The 12,190-nt window shown below is 38.7% G+C and overlaps 1 protein-coding gene and 1 long non-coding RNA gene across 2 annotated transcripts; one reads left to right on the plus strand and one right to left on the minus strand.

Annotated features, from left to right (window-relative positions):
• The first annotated feature begins 823 nt into the window (after window positions 1–823).
• On the plus strand, window positions 824–4,563 carry LOC121068959. The gene is made up of 3 exons (XR_005819165.1): window positions 824–864; window positions 2,048–2,127; window positions 4,505–4,563. It is a non-coding gene; the product is annotated as an uncharacterized LOC121068959 (long non-coding RNA).
• On the minus strand, window positions 1,811–9,421 carry FGB (fibrinogen beta chain). The gene is made up of 8 exons (XM_040554525.1): window positions 9,294–9,421; window positions 7,468–7,671; window positions 6,017–6,200; window positions 5,198–5,425; window positions 4,479–4,592; window positions 3,793–3,915; window positions 3,327–3,612; window positions 1,811–2,404 (listed from the first exon to the last, which is right to left on the minus strand). Exons 1-8 carry the CDS (start codon window positions 9,366–9,368, stop codon window positions 2,176–2,178), a joined length of 1,443 nt encoding a protein of 480 aa, XP_040410459.1. The 5' UTR covers window positions 9,369–9,421; the 3' UTR covers window positions 1,811–2,175.
• Between the last annotated feature and the right edge of the window lie 2,769 nt (window positions 9,422–12,190).

The following is a 12,190-nucleotide window of genomic DNA, read 5'->3' on the forward strand; positions in this document are numbered from 1 at the left end:
ATGACATCTCCTCCTTGTCCTCCCGGTCTCCAGAGATTAAATAAACATGAGAACTGTAAATGAGAATTTTAGACTGCCATCATAATCAGCTAAAGAAATGTTGAAGGTGAGAAGGATGGCCTCGCTGACAAAAGGTCTTGATCTATACAGAGAGTTTGGTCCAAGTCACAGAATAAACAGATGCATTTGGGAACAGGGAACAAACAGATAACTGTCAGAATAACATTGATACATCTCTGTATTGCATTAGATGCCTCTAAAAAAGAAGGCAATTTGTGTTGTGTTTGCTCTAACTACCTTTATTATTCACAGGTAATGTACACATGGATAGGATTTATACAAGATGTTTTGTTTAAAGGGCTTAGCTGGTTTTAATAAAACCTTTTCGCGAATGGCAAAATGTGCTTCTCATCACTGCCCATGGTGTGCCCCCTGCTCAGTCAGCTCACCGGGTCGAGGTGCACCCGTGCAACCCACAGGCAGAGTTCACAGGCAACTCGTGTTGTTGAGCCTGGCCACATTTCCGTCCAAAAAGGAAAATGTTCATAATAAAAATGCCAGTATACAGACAGTAAGTCAACCTCACTATCTAGCGCTCTTACGGTACAGCACCCCATCTCTCTTTGCTACAATTAGTTTTGTGTCTTGCCTAAACTTTCTTCAGCACTTCCAGGTCACGGGCACTTTCCTAGGCTTCTGGGCAAGCAAGGTATTGATCTGGCAATGGGAGTGGCACAGGGCAGTTCCCTCCAAAGCAGCTGTAGTAACAAGCCCCAAAGTCCCAATTACCCCATTAAGTGGTAAAGATAAGGGAAGACTGTAACAGACGGGGGCTGGGTGATTTGAGAGGATGCCAATACAAAGGTAGGTAGGACCTGAATACTGTATTTAGCCCACAGCCTGAAAGCCTCTCCGCTGTCCTGCCTGCAGTCTGCAAGGGTCATCATACTCAGTTTTGGGTGCCCCAGTACAAGAATAGCAATGACAAACTGGAAAAAGACCAGTAGTTAGCAGGCTGGAGCACATGGTATATGAGAAGGGGAACACAGCTGAGTTGGTGCAGGCTGGAGAATAGGAGGCTCAAAGCAGGGAGATATATCTCTACTTGTTGCTGTCTTCAATATCATCTCATGGGGGTGACAGAGAAGGTTGCGTTGGACTCTTCTCACAGGTGCACGCTCATGGTATGTGAGGTGACAGGCACTAATGGCTGCACAGGAAAATCTGAGCAGATATAGGGGAAAAAACATCACAAAGACAGTGAAGCAGAGCTGGCTGCCCATCAAGGCTGTAATATCTTCTTCAAGATACTCAAAACTTGACAGGGCAAAGCCCTCAGGAACCTGATCTAACTTTGAAGTTGGCCCTGATTTGAGCATGAACTTGGCCAAGATGCTCTCTAGTGTTTCTTTCAAACCAGAACTAACCTATGATTGGAGTTACTAATTGCTCTTGTCCTGCAATAAGTGATTGTGTGAAAGACTTACCAGCCAGCTCCCCTAATACTATATAGGATATACTATAAAGATTGTGTGGTGCTGGAAAGGCTATGATGAGGTATGGTATGCAACCCAGTTTCCATAAAAGGGCATATTTAATCCAGGAAATAGGATGTGAACTAAGTGACTGTTAACCTACATGTTTTTTAGATTTATTTTTTTTGCTTTATTCTTCCTCAACTTGTTACACAGGTAGTTACCACATCTTTATGATACAAAAGAAAAAAACAGTGCTTTCTTTGGTGGAATGTGTTTGCTTCTCCCCCGATAACACTTAAAGACTTAGAAAGTGTGGAGAAAACTTCATTTTTAACGCTTTATTTAATGTTTTAGAAAACATTTTACAATAATCCTTTTCCTCTTCAAATTTGATATGGAACTTCTTTGTAAAAGAGTGAAAACAAGTGTACATATACATATTTTATCAGACTTCTTTTAAACCGGTACTGCTGTTTTGTGAAGAAATGAAAAAATGGAACAAAATACACTTATGGCTTATTTTCATAGTTCAGATTTTGATTTTCAGTTGCCATTGCTTTTCATTTTAGGTCACTATATGGTCCTACATATGCATTTGGTTCTCATATGTAAAGACAAGCCTGAATACCACGTTGAAAAACATAACCAGGTACAAATATGAAAAGAAAATCCCTGATTCTTTACACTTTTATAGCAGTTAATCTGGGAAGTATGGCTTGATTTTCATGCTAATCTTCTTCATTGAATACCATGACCCTTTCCAGTTCATCCATACAATACCATCGTCTGTACCATGTTTTGCCATGTCCCAGCTGTAGGACCCTCCCCAGTAGTATCTGCCATTGGGGTTGGCTGCGTGGCAACGATTGTACCACCATCCACCACCATCTTCTTTGGAGCACTGTTTTCTTGAATCTGTAGTTAACCTGATGAAGTAAAAGGAACAGTTAAGACAGATGAACAAGCAAATAAATGAGAGTACATACTCGTTTCCCTGTACTGAAATTTGCAAACTACAACAAATATTTAAAATCCTCTCTGAACTTTCTGTAAAAGATTGACCATCACAAGTGTGTGCTATACAGTGCAGTTGGAACATTAAGTTGCTACAAGAAATAGGTAAAATTTTAGCTGCAAATCATTTGGAATGTCATTTTAGTTTACCAAATGATAACTACAATTACTTGCAGTTCATAATGATAATTGTAATATTGACACAATTTAGGGCCATTAGAAATAATGACAATTGTATGTCTTCCCAAATCTAAACAATTCCTTTATTCGTTAGTATGTAATCAGGTCTGAAAATAGAGATATATCATATGTTTTAGAGATACAGTGCTAAATTACATCCTTTACAAATGAGCTCCAGTCTTCTGAGTAGGCAGAACATTTTTTTTTTTAATAATCTATTCCCTCAAGACCCATTACTGTGTTACAGGGGAGAGTACCAATATTCCTACTCAAGCAAGACAGTGCTTAGGACAAGCACTGCCACCATCAGGCTCTGATATTGAGAATATTGTATCCAGATTTGCCATTTTGTCTCTGGTAACATCATTCATGTAATCAACATAATTCAGTATGTTTGCTCCTTACGTGGCTGTGGAGCAGTGCTAACATAATATAGTTTTACCTGTCCTTTAGCTATGTCAGTTCTGTCATTGGCTGCACCAATGGGACAGTGTGAACACTTGGCCAGTAACTTGCAGTGAGAAACTTATTTTAGGTTACTATGAAATGCTGTGCAAACTAACAGCAAAGTAGAGAAATATTCTATATTTCTTTTAAGGAGAGACATATGGTCTGATAATTAATTTCTTTTAACTGTCTAATGTGGTTACATACCATCCATCATTGTCTCTGTCGTAAGTACTGAAGAACATGCCATTGTGAACTGTCATCGTCCTGTTTTCTCCATGCAACTGTGAAGCTCCTTCCATCAGAGCATTGCCTGCATTGCCTCCGTAGTTACTAACTGAAAGCTGGTACTTGTTTCCTTCATTATGTATGGTGAAACCTCCATAGCGAGCTGATACTTTATCACCATTCCAATCTTCCATTTCAATTAAAACTTTAGTGGGCCCTATCTTGGTAAGTTGGCTGATTTTGTCATTTCCAAGCCAATATTCACCTGAGAAACAACAAACGAGAGCTCCGTGAAATTAATTTCACAATATACTTCAAGGTAACTTTATGATTTGCCCATGTCTGCCAAAGCAGATTGGTTAATTTTAAAAAGTCATAGTGCTTCAAGAAATATAAGAAAACAGTTTCAGTAAGAACTCTTCATGTTTCCTGCTCAGTGTTTTACCTGGTGTATCACAGTAGTTCTTCCCTCCACTCTTTGCAACATTTCCAAATCCCCTTTTATATTCATCCCACACTCTTCCAAAATTAACACTGCCATCCTGGCGGTTCTGAATCAAAGTCCAGCCTGCAGGAGCAACAATATTTAGATTAATTTGCTCTTACGAAAGGAGCATGAAATATTAAGATACAGCCCTTCTATCATCATCTCAAGGTGAAGCACGTGACTTCCTTGCAGCAAGTCTGAGTTTTCACTGTTTATGAGTTCAGCCTTGCCATTTTTACTCACTCTGAAGGAGTGCCTTGCTTCATGAGGAAATGTGGAAAAAACAGAAGGTGAAAGAGTGACCCAGTTTTTTTGGCTAGCATGTAGTAGCAGGGCAGGAAATGAGCCAGACCCTCCACTTCTGCCCACACATTGTCCATTTTAGCCATAGTAAGTATTCACCAGTCCCTTCCCATTAATTTATTTCCAGTTTCATTATAAAATGTCCTGCAGTGTATCTGAAGATGACCAACAAGACTTTCTTGAATTAGTCAGACTTAATTCTCAAGAAACTACAAAAATTGCAGTTCTGTATTTGGTTGTTTAAATTGCAAGTTACTACTACTTCTTTTTTTTTTTTTTTTTTACTTTTTTTTGTGGAATTCTTATGAATTAATATTTTAACAACATTATTTCACACTAACCTCCATTATCTGTTTCCATGTCACAGTATACTCTGTATGGTCTGACGAAAGGATCTGGTTGGATGAGGTACATTTCAGATGTTTCACCTCCCTTTCTGAAAATATCCTCACATTCTGCAAGAATAAACCAGAGACTGTTACTGAAAGAGCTCTGAACTCCTTGGTTTGCTGATTGCAATGGAACAATTTTAAAGATGTATTTATGTACTTTGATTTTGATTTCCATACTACATTGTATGAAAGAAGCAAAGAAGAAAGAACAGCATACTTGGATTGTTTTACTTTTCTAGATAAGCATTTCTAAAAGTTCAACCTGAACAACTGAAGACTATTTATATTTTAATGACTTTTTGAATTGGACAAGCTTGTAAAAAAAAGAACCTTTCTTGATTGAAAAAGTAAAGAGTACAACTACGAGAGTCACAAATGTATCACCTTCACCTCATTGAAGGTGAGCATGATTTACTTTACTTCTTCAAAATGCTACTGGCCAATGATGATGACTAGATATTAGGTAAGACAATCTTTGGTCTGACCAGTACAGGTCAGTCAAAAGATTTTTTCATATTGCATAACTATCTGTCTTTTCTGCTATCCTAATCAGTGTCATAGGTTTCAGAGCAACCGACTCACACCACCACCAATTGAATGATGTTTATCAATATGCACAGTGATATAAATGTGAGAAGAAAGAGATGTTATTATAGCTAAATGAGTACCTTTGCCTGTAACCACTGGAATATTACAGGAAGCAACGCATGGGGAACGGCAGTAGTCTGTTTGGGTTGCAATGGCATTTTCCAGTTTCTGGATCTTTTTGTATAAAGAGTCCATGACTGCACGAAGGACCCTGAGGCTTGATGGGATGTTATTGTCCAGATTATCCTTTATATAATTATAATGCAATTCCACTTCTGTGTTATACTCAGAAAGTAAAATATCATTGTCTAGAAAAACAATTAGATGAGAAGCAGATTAATTTTCAATGTTATGAAAAAGTCAAGAGCAATCTGTAAGCACAATCTGAGAAGCCACTTGTTTTCTCAGTGTGGAGGAAGGATATACGTGTCTTTTGCTTACCTTTGCACACCGTGCAAAAACTATGAAGAGATTCTTGGAAAATTATTACATGTGCACCATTGTTTCTTTGCAAGCTCATAGATTTATCAGTGTTGCTATATTCTGCCAAAGAACTGTAACTAGCTTCTTTCCAGAGAGTCATGGTGCCAAGCCAGGAGCTGGGCATAACGGAGTCGGATGGATCATAGAATTGTGAAAGCAGGTAAGAGAGGGGGCAACCCTTACAGTTAAAGGCCTAATAAGAATCTTGCTTCAGTATGAGATCCATTCCTTTGACTCTCTCAAAAATATATATATTTTTTAAAGATTTAAGACAGCACAGTGATGGAACCCTACTTTGCTAGATATTCTACTGCATTTTTAACTTTTTTTTTTTAAAGTCCTGTTAGCAAGTAATAGTAGCAGTGTCAATAGAACTGTAACGTTATTTACATTAATGATTCATAACAATAGCATACCTTTTCTTTGTTTTTGTGTCTTTACCAGTTTATCATCTATCATATTCACATATTGATAGAAAGTTGTAGAAGTATCAGAAAATTTGGTCACTTTGTCTTTTAGATCACGAATAACTGATGTCACAGTTTTTTCCTGTTTCACCAGTGCAGTTTGCAGTTCACATCCAGTTGGACAGAGTACTCCCTTAAAAAAAAAAATAAATAACAAGGGCTGTGCGTAAAAATCAAGTAAAAAATAGAAGTTTCTAAACTAGTCAGTGAATGACCGTAGCTTTGAAAACATCGAATAGTTAGTAATATGTGACCATATATTTAGGCATCAAGGTACAGGCTTAAGACATTTAACTACTATGAAGAAGCTGCAGTGTGAAGGGAAGGAAGGTGCCCTGAGTACCCCAACAGGACTCCTGTTGAAGCTCTTTGGAAAAGGCCTTTCTTCACACTTTTGGGTCCACTATCTGCTTTTCACTTTTCTGCACTTTTAAATGTTCACAGTGTTAAGCCACCTGATCTATAACTAAAATCTGTCAGGAACTAGCTGGTGTCCATGCATGTTTATATCTACCCCTTCCTCTTTCACTATCCTCAGAAAATCAACCATGTTCTCTACACCTCTGTTATATACATCTTGAACTGGCCATGTATATTTCATTTAAAAATGGTCATGTCAAGAAGTCAAGCACTGCACCGTCAACGATAACTGTTTTAAAAGAGGTGGGGAATTCAGAAGTCCTGTGAGAAGCAGAATACCCAGACAGCAGGGAGACCCTAACCATCGTGTATTCATTAAGCTTCAGTAGGCTTCATTTGTTGGAAACCTCCATAGTGAAACTTGCTCTCAGACACTTAAGATGCCATCACAGCTCACAGTCTCTGGCAGAGACCACAGCAGAGACTGTGTGATATACTACTGCCAGGCAGCGAGGAGTACGCTACGTATCAGCATGCTCCCATGCTCTTCTGTAAGAGCTGGAGCAGTGACTGAATGTAGACTATAATTATGGTTTGAAACAAATTTTAAGACGTGAGGTTTTCGTGCTTTTTTTGTTTGTTTGTTTTTGTTCTTGGAGCTCCTTGAGGTTACCTGAAGCCCAAGCCAGCTCTTTTGCAGAACTTTTTTCTGTCATTCTTAATAGTCACCTATGCAAGGCAATAGGGAAAGTGCAGGGTAACCCACAGACGCTTCCTTTCCTCATTTATGGTTTGAACCTTTTCTCCCCTTACTCACTGTAGGCTGTCTGGCTTTGTGACTAGTCCCATGGACTATATCGCTGCTCTTCTGAATAAAGCTCAACCAAACCCAAACAAAAAGATGTTAAGTTGTGCTGCTTTAAACGAATGACCATTCCATATTTGGCAAAGAAAACTCTAGTTCAGCACACTAGAAGAAAAGGACAGGCTGCTAACAACCGCGCCATCCTCCATTTCCATTCAGACGAGGAGACACCTACCAGCTCCTCGTGAGGATGCTTGCAGCCACCAGCATCGGGGTAGACGATACGTTCCTTCTTGCTGCCCTGCTTATCGCGCTTTGGTGGCCGGGGCTGGTACCCGGTTCCGGAGATGGGAGGTGCCACGGGTCTGAGCGTGGGGGCTGCTTCTCGCCTTTTGTCTAGGGGTCGGTGGCCTCGAGCCCCAGGTTGAGGGCTTTCGTCCTGCAAAGCCAGGGAAGAGGAAGCTCTCTGAGTCTGGGATTGCTATTGCAAAATGCTATGCACAGGATGACAGTATCCATTCAGCACTCTATTTCAAACAGCAAGGAAAATTGTGGATTGGAATAAAAACAGCAACAGCTGAAACACAATACCGACATTATGTAAAAATTATCACAGTGCTTTTCCTTGTAAAAGCAGCACGCTCTCTCCACCTAGGGACAGACAAACTAAAAAGCCTTTAAACCAAAGCAAAACAATGTTTAAGTATTTCATTCTGACTAAGGAATAAAGTTGATATAGCTCAGAGCCACTGAGAATCATGAAACTTGAAGTGGTGGGATTAAAAAAAAATATGTTAGAAATAAGAGGGGTAGGAAGAATATTCACCATCATGTGAATATTCAGTGTCCCAGTGGCATAATCAGTAAGATTGCTCAGTCACAGCCCTCATGCCAGGTTTTTAGAACTTCTTCGGATGCCCATGTTCCTCCTCCCTCTCAGAAGCAGGAACAACAGCCCCCTGCATCCCAAGCTGCGTTTTGCCAGCAGCAAAGGCTTACACATCGTCTCCTAAGGAGAACACTGCCCCTGTGAGGCTTCGCTCCTATTGGCAAACAGAAACACCATCTTAACAATTTCATTTCTTTGAGAAACTTCCATCCTAAAGTTTATCCTGAAAGACCAGTAGGTCAAGCAAGGAAACTAAATTATTTGTTGAAATGAAACCTATTGAATCGTTAGTTGTTTGAACAACTGGATCAAAATCTTTGACCATCTCCAATCCCGTTCAGACTTAACTGACAAACATTTGTAAGGACCCATGAGCAGAAGCTTCAAGTAGTTCCAAATGTAGGCAGCAAGCAAATCACAAAACTGCTGAAAATGATTTAGTGTGGTAATCTCATCAATAATCAATGTACAGACATAAACATTTATGTTGTATAACAGAAAATAAACTAATTTCTGGTCACCTGAACCTATTTCTGACCTATTTCATTTTTGCAGGGATTTCAAAAATATAAAAACCATACTGAAATTATAAATAAAATTTCCTAATAAAATATTTTACTTATAGAAAACTAAATACAGGTTAAATTATTTTAGATTGATCCTCATTGCTTACCTTTTGGTTTAGCAACTACCACCTCTCCATTTCAAATATAAATCTGACAGTTAATGATCTGGTGGCTGATTTTTTTTTTCCCAATGTCTACTGAATCTATAGTAAAATTGTTCCTGTCTTTCAGACAGGGCATGATTAATTACACATTTCTATGGCTTTGCTCATCACAAATGAATTGTCTGTAACATCAAATGTCAAAATTGCTACCTAAATATCCTTAAATAAATTTAGCTAAATAACTAATCTTACCATTCTCCATTCCTTACAGAGAAAGAAAGGAAATAGGAAGAAAGTATATCCAAAACTAGAAAATAACCGTTGCACTGTTAAATACAAATGAAGAAATAACTGAAAGATTATTTATCTGAGCAGAAAAAGAACATGCACTGTATAATTTCTAACTTAGCTAAGTCATACAAGCCAAGTAAGTCATGCATGCAATTAAATAAAATTAATTATTTTCACTCTTATTATTATTAATTCCAATCAATATTACAACCTCATCATCGTAATCAGTAAAACTCTGGGATTTAATGGAGGAAACACAGAGCAGGAGCAACAGGAGCAGCTTCATGGCGCTGGCTTGCTTGAGCTGCTCAGTGACCTTCTCCCATCAGCAGCTCTGACAGGGCAAGATCCTCTCTGTTCCTATATATACAGGTGGCAACCCCAATTTCCAGCTTGACACTGATAGGACCAACCCTTCAAAGCAATCAATGCTTTCCTGTTAACATTTAACATTTCTCTTCTCTGTGTGCCTGAATACATTCGATGTTGAGCAATCTCTCTGGACATCTCTTATCTACGTGTCCCAGAGACCTCTGTTGCTGCTGGCATCAACTAAATGTTTAAAAACTTAAAAGTACCTCCTGCTCAGATTACACAAGTTACCATGTTCTCAAAAATTACGAGTCTTACAAGACTGAAAAAAAATTGACAGCTGAGAAGGTGAACATCCAAAGAAAAGAAATGTTGTCAAATATTGGCTGTGACATCTCCTTGCTTATTTTCTCCCTGATGAAAATTTGAATGCTTCAGTAATAGCATATTAAATTTGAATTAAACTCACCTCACACAGAATGCTACACCCTTGTAAATAGTTCTAATGGCACCTGGATATGCAAGCCTTTGGGTCATTTTAAGTACAGTACATATGAGTAAACTAATTTTTCTCAAGAGGAAGAAGATTCAGTAGCTCAGTGAATATGCTGAAAATTCACACTAATTATGTAAGATTCATGTTTTATTTTTACTTTCATTGCTGATGAGCCTTCTACTGAGCTATGTGGTTTGTAGCAAGGTTCGTAGAAACAGTGCATTTCAAGAAACTGTTACAAAGCAAATTCCACATTTCTTTTGCACACATCCTGCATTTCAGTTGTACAATAACAAAATAAATAAATAAATAAATGTACAATAAATTCAATGGATACAGGATAGATTAGCCAATAAAACTGAGCTTTGAATACTCCTAAAAAGCTGCTAGTACTAATTTATAAATTCTGTAATTGTAAAACTTTATATGAGTAGGGTAGTTTATTTTAAAAAATTAGATAATTAACTAGACCTGTCAGAACTGACAAAGAAAAAAAATCATTCTATGTTCATTACATTAAAAAAAAGTGTGAAAACATTGCTCAGCTATAATTAAAGATCAGATTAATATTGTAAGCACAAAGCAATACTTTTTTATTACTTCAGCAATGACATTGTAAATGAGTTAAAATAACAACATTTTACATATTAATTTGCTGTTTTCCTTTTTAACACAAGAAGAGTACATCATAGCCTTTATTTAAATACTTTTAATAATCTTTTAAAGTAATATGGTATGAAGTTATTTGTAATCACAGTGGATCATACTTTCTGATACCTTTTAAGAATATGGCATATCACTGCTCTCATATAAGCAGTTTTAACATTTTAGTGTCTGCATATCCTACAATTTTTGCATGTATTACAGACGATTGTGTTATACTGAATTAATTCAAATGTGCAGAATGAAGGCCTGCACACTTTTTTAAAGTCATTCCTATCGATGTCTGAGGACGTTAGCAGGAGCAAGCCATAGGCTGAGCTTCTCTTTCAGAGACCAACCTAATGGAGCAGGAGATTTTGTGATACAAAGACAAGAACAGCTGAAATTGCCTGTTTTAGCTCTTTTTCCTGTATTCACGCCGTTGTCAGAGTTCTGGTAAACTATGGAGATTCTCGAAATAGGAAAACTGTTTAACCTGTCTGGTTTAATCATTAAACAGCTTGGCCCCAAATGAGCCATGGCTCAGGAAGCTCTTACTCCCCTGAATATGATCCCTTGTGTGAGGACATCACTTACACTAACACTATTAGCTTTGGAAGAACACAAACTTATCCCTATAGAAATTAAGGAAGCCTGTCTGTGGCCAAAACTGACATCATCAACATGTTATTTATACGCAACGATGCCAGCCAAGATACCATATGCCCTGTCATTATCACTGGTTCTGGGCATCTCCCAGAACCTTAAATGCAGTTTTCCCCACACCGTGCCATGGTGAAAGTTCAGTCACCCTCATTTTATGTATAAGGAAGGGGCACAGTGATGCTGAGCCTTTCCCAGGGCTTACAGGTAGTGGGCCAGTGGAGAACTAAAATGGCGTCCCACTAGTCCTGAGCTAGGAACTTGGCCTTAAATTATCTTGCCTTGGTCCATGCAAATCCTCATGATATTTGTCTTGAATTCATTCTGAAACGACCACTACGTTCTGCAGTAGCTCATGGTGTCCTTCCTCAGGCACTCAGAGCTCTTTGCATGTGGTGGCCAAAGGTGGCTATGTCCATGCAGAGCGTGTCCAGCACAAGTGGCAGGGGTTGGCACGGGAGCTGAGCCTGCTGCAGAGTCCCAGCACAGGAAATCCCCAGTTTCATCTGCTTTCTGATGGGATTTCCCCTTTGAAATTCAGCCTTTGACCCTCTCTGCTCCAGTGCTTTTCCTTGGCTTCCCCAAGAGGGTTAGCCATTAGTATCTCCCCAGGAATTACCAGGAGCCACAACACATGAACAACAAATATCTGGTTTGTGGTGTTGGGTCAAGTGAGCAGATGCCCCAGCAGTGGTTGTGCAGGGCCTCAGCTGGTAGGGGGAGGATGTGTCTGCACCACAAAGGTTTTCCCTGGAGAGGCTTTTCAGCAAAGCTGTGCCTGTACAGGGACACAAATTATTCTGGAAAAAAAAAAAAAAAAAAAAAAAAAAGCTTCCAAAATGACAGTCTAAATCTGGAACTGCAGAGTGAGCAAGGTATACTGGCAAACATACATGCATGTATCAAAATATTTTGGCAGCAGAACTTAATCTACATGGGTTAGCTTGCTGGTTATGAGATGGGATTTTTATTTCCTGCTTGCAACCATTACAGCT

Source organism: Cygnus olor, chromosome 4 (assembly GCF_009769625.2).
Source record: "Cygnus olor isolate bCygOlo1 chromosome 4, bCygOlo1.pri.v2, whole genome shotgun sequence".
Lineage (NCBI taxonomy): Eukaryota > Metazoa > Chordata > Aves > Anseriformes > Anatidae > Cygnus > Cygnus olor.

Bases quoted from the DNA above. Each gene is read 5' to 3' on its own strand.
- FGB (XM_040554525.1), bottom strand. From the start codon at position 9,368: ATGAAGCTGCTCCTGTTGCTCCTGCTCTGTGTTTCCTCCATTAAATCC. The intron at 7,672-9,293 runs GTTGTAATATTG...CTGGCTTTGCAG, and splicing joins TTACTGATTACGATGATGAG to GACGAAAGCCCTCAACCTGG. The intron at 3,916-4,478 runs GTTAGTGTGAAA...TTGCTCCTGCAG, and splicing joins CATGGAAACAGATAATGGAG to GCTGGACTTTGATTCAGAAC.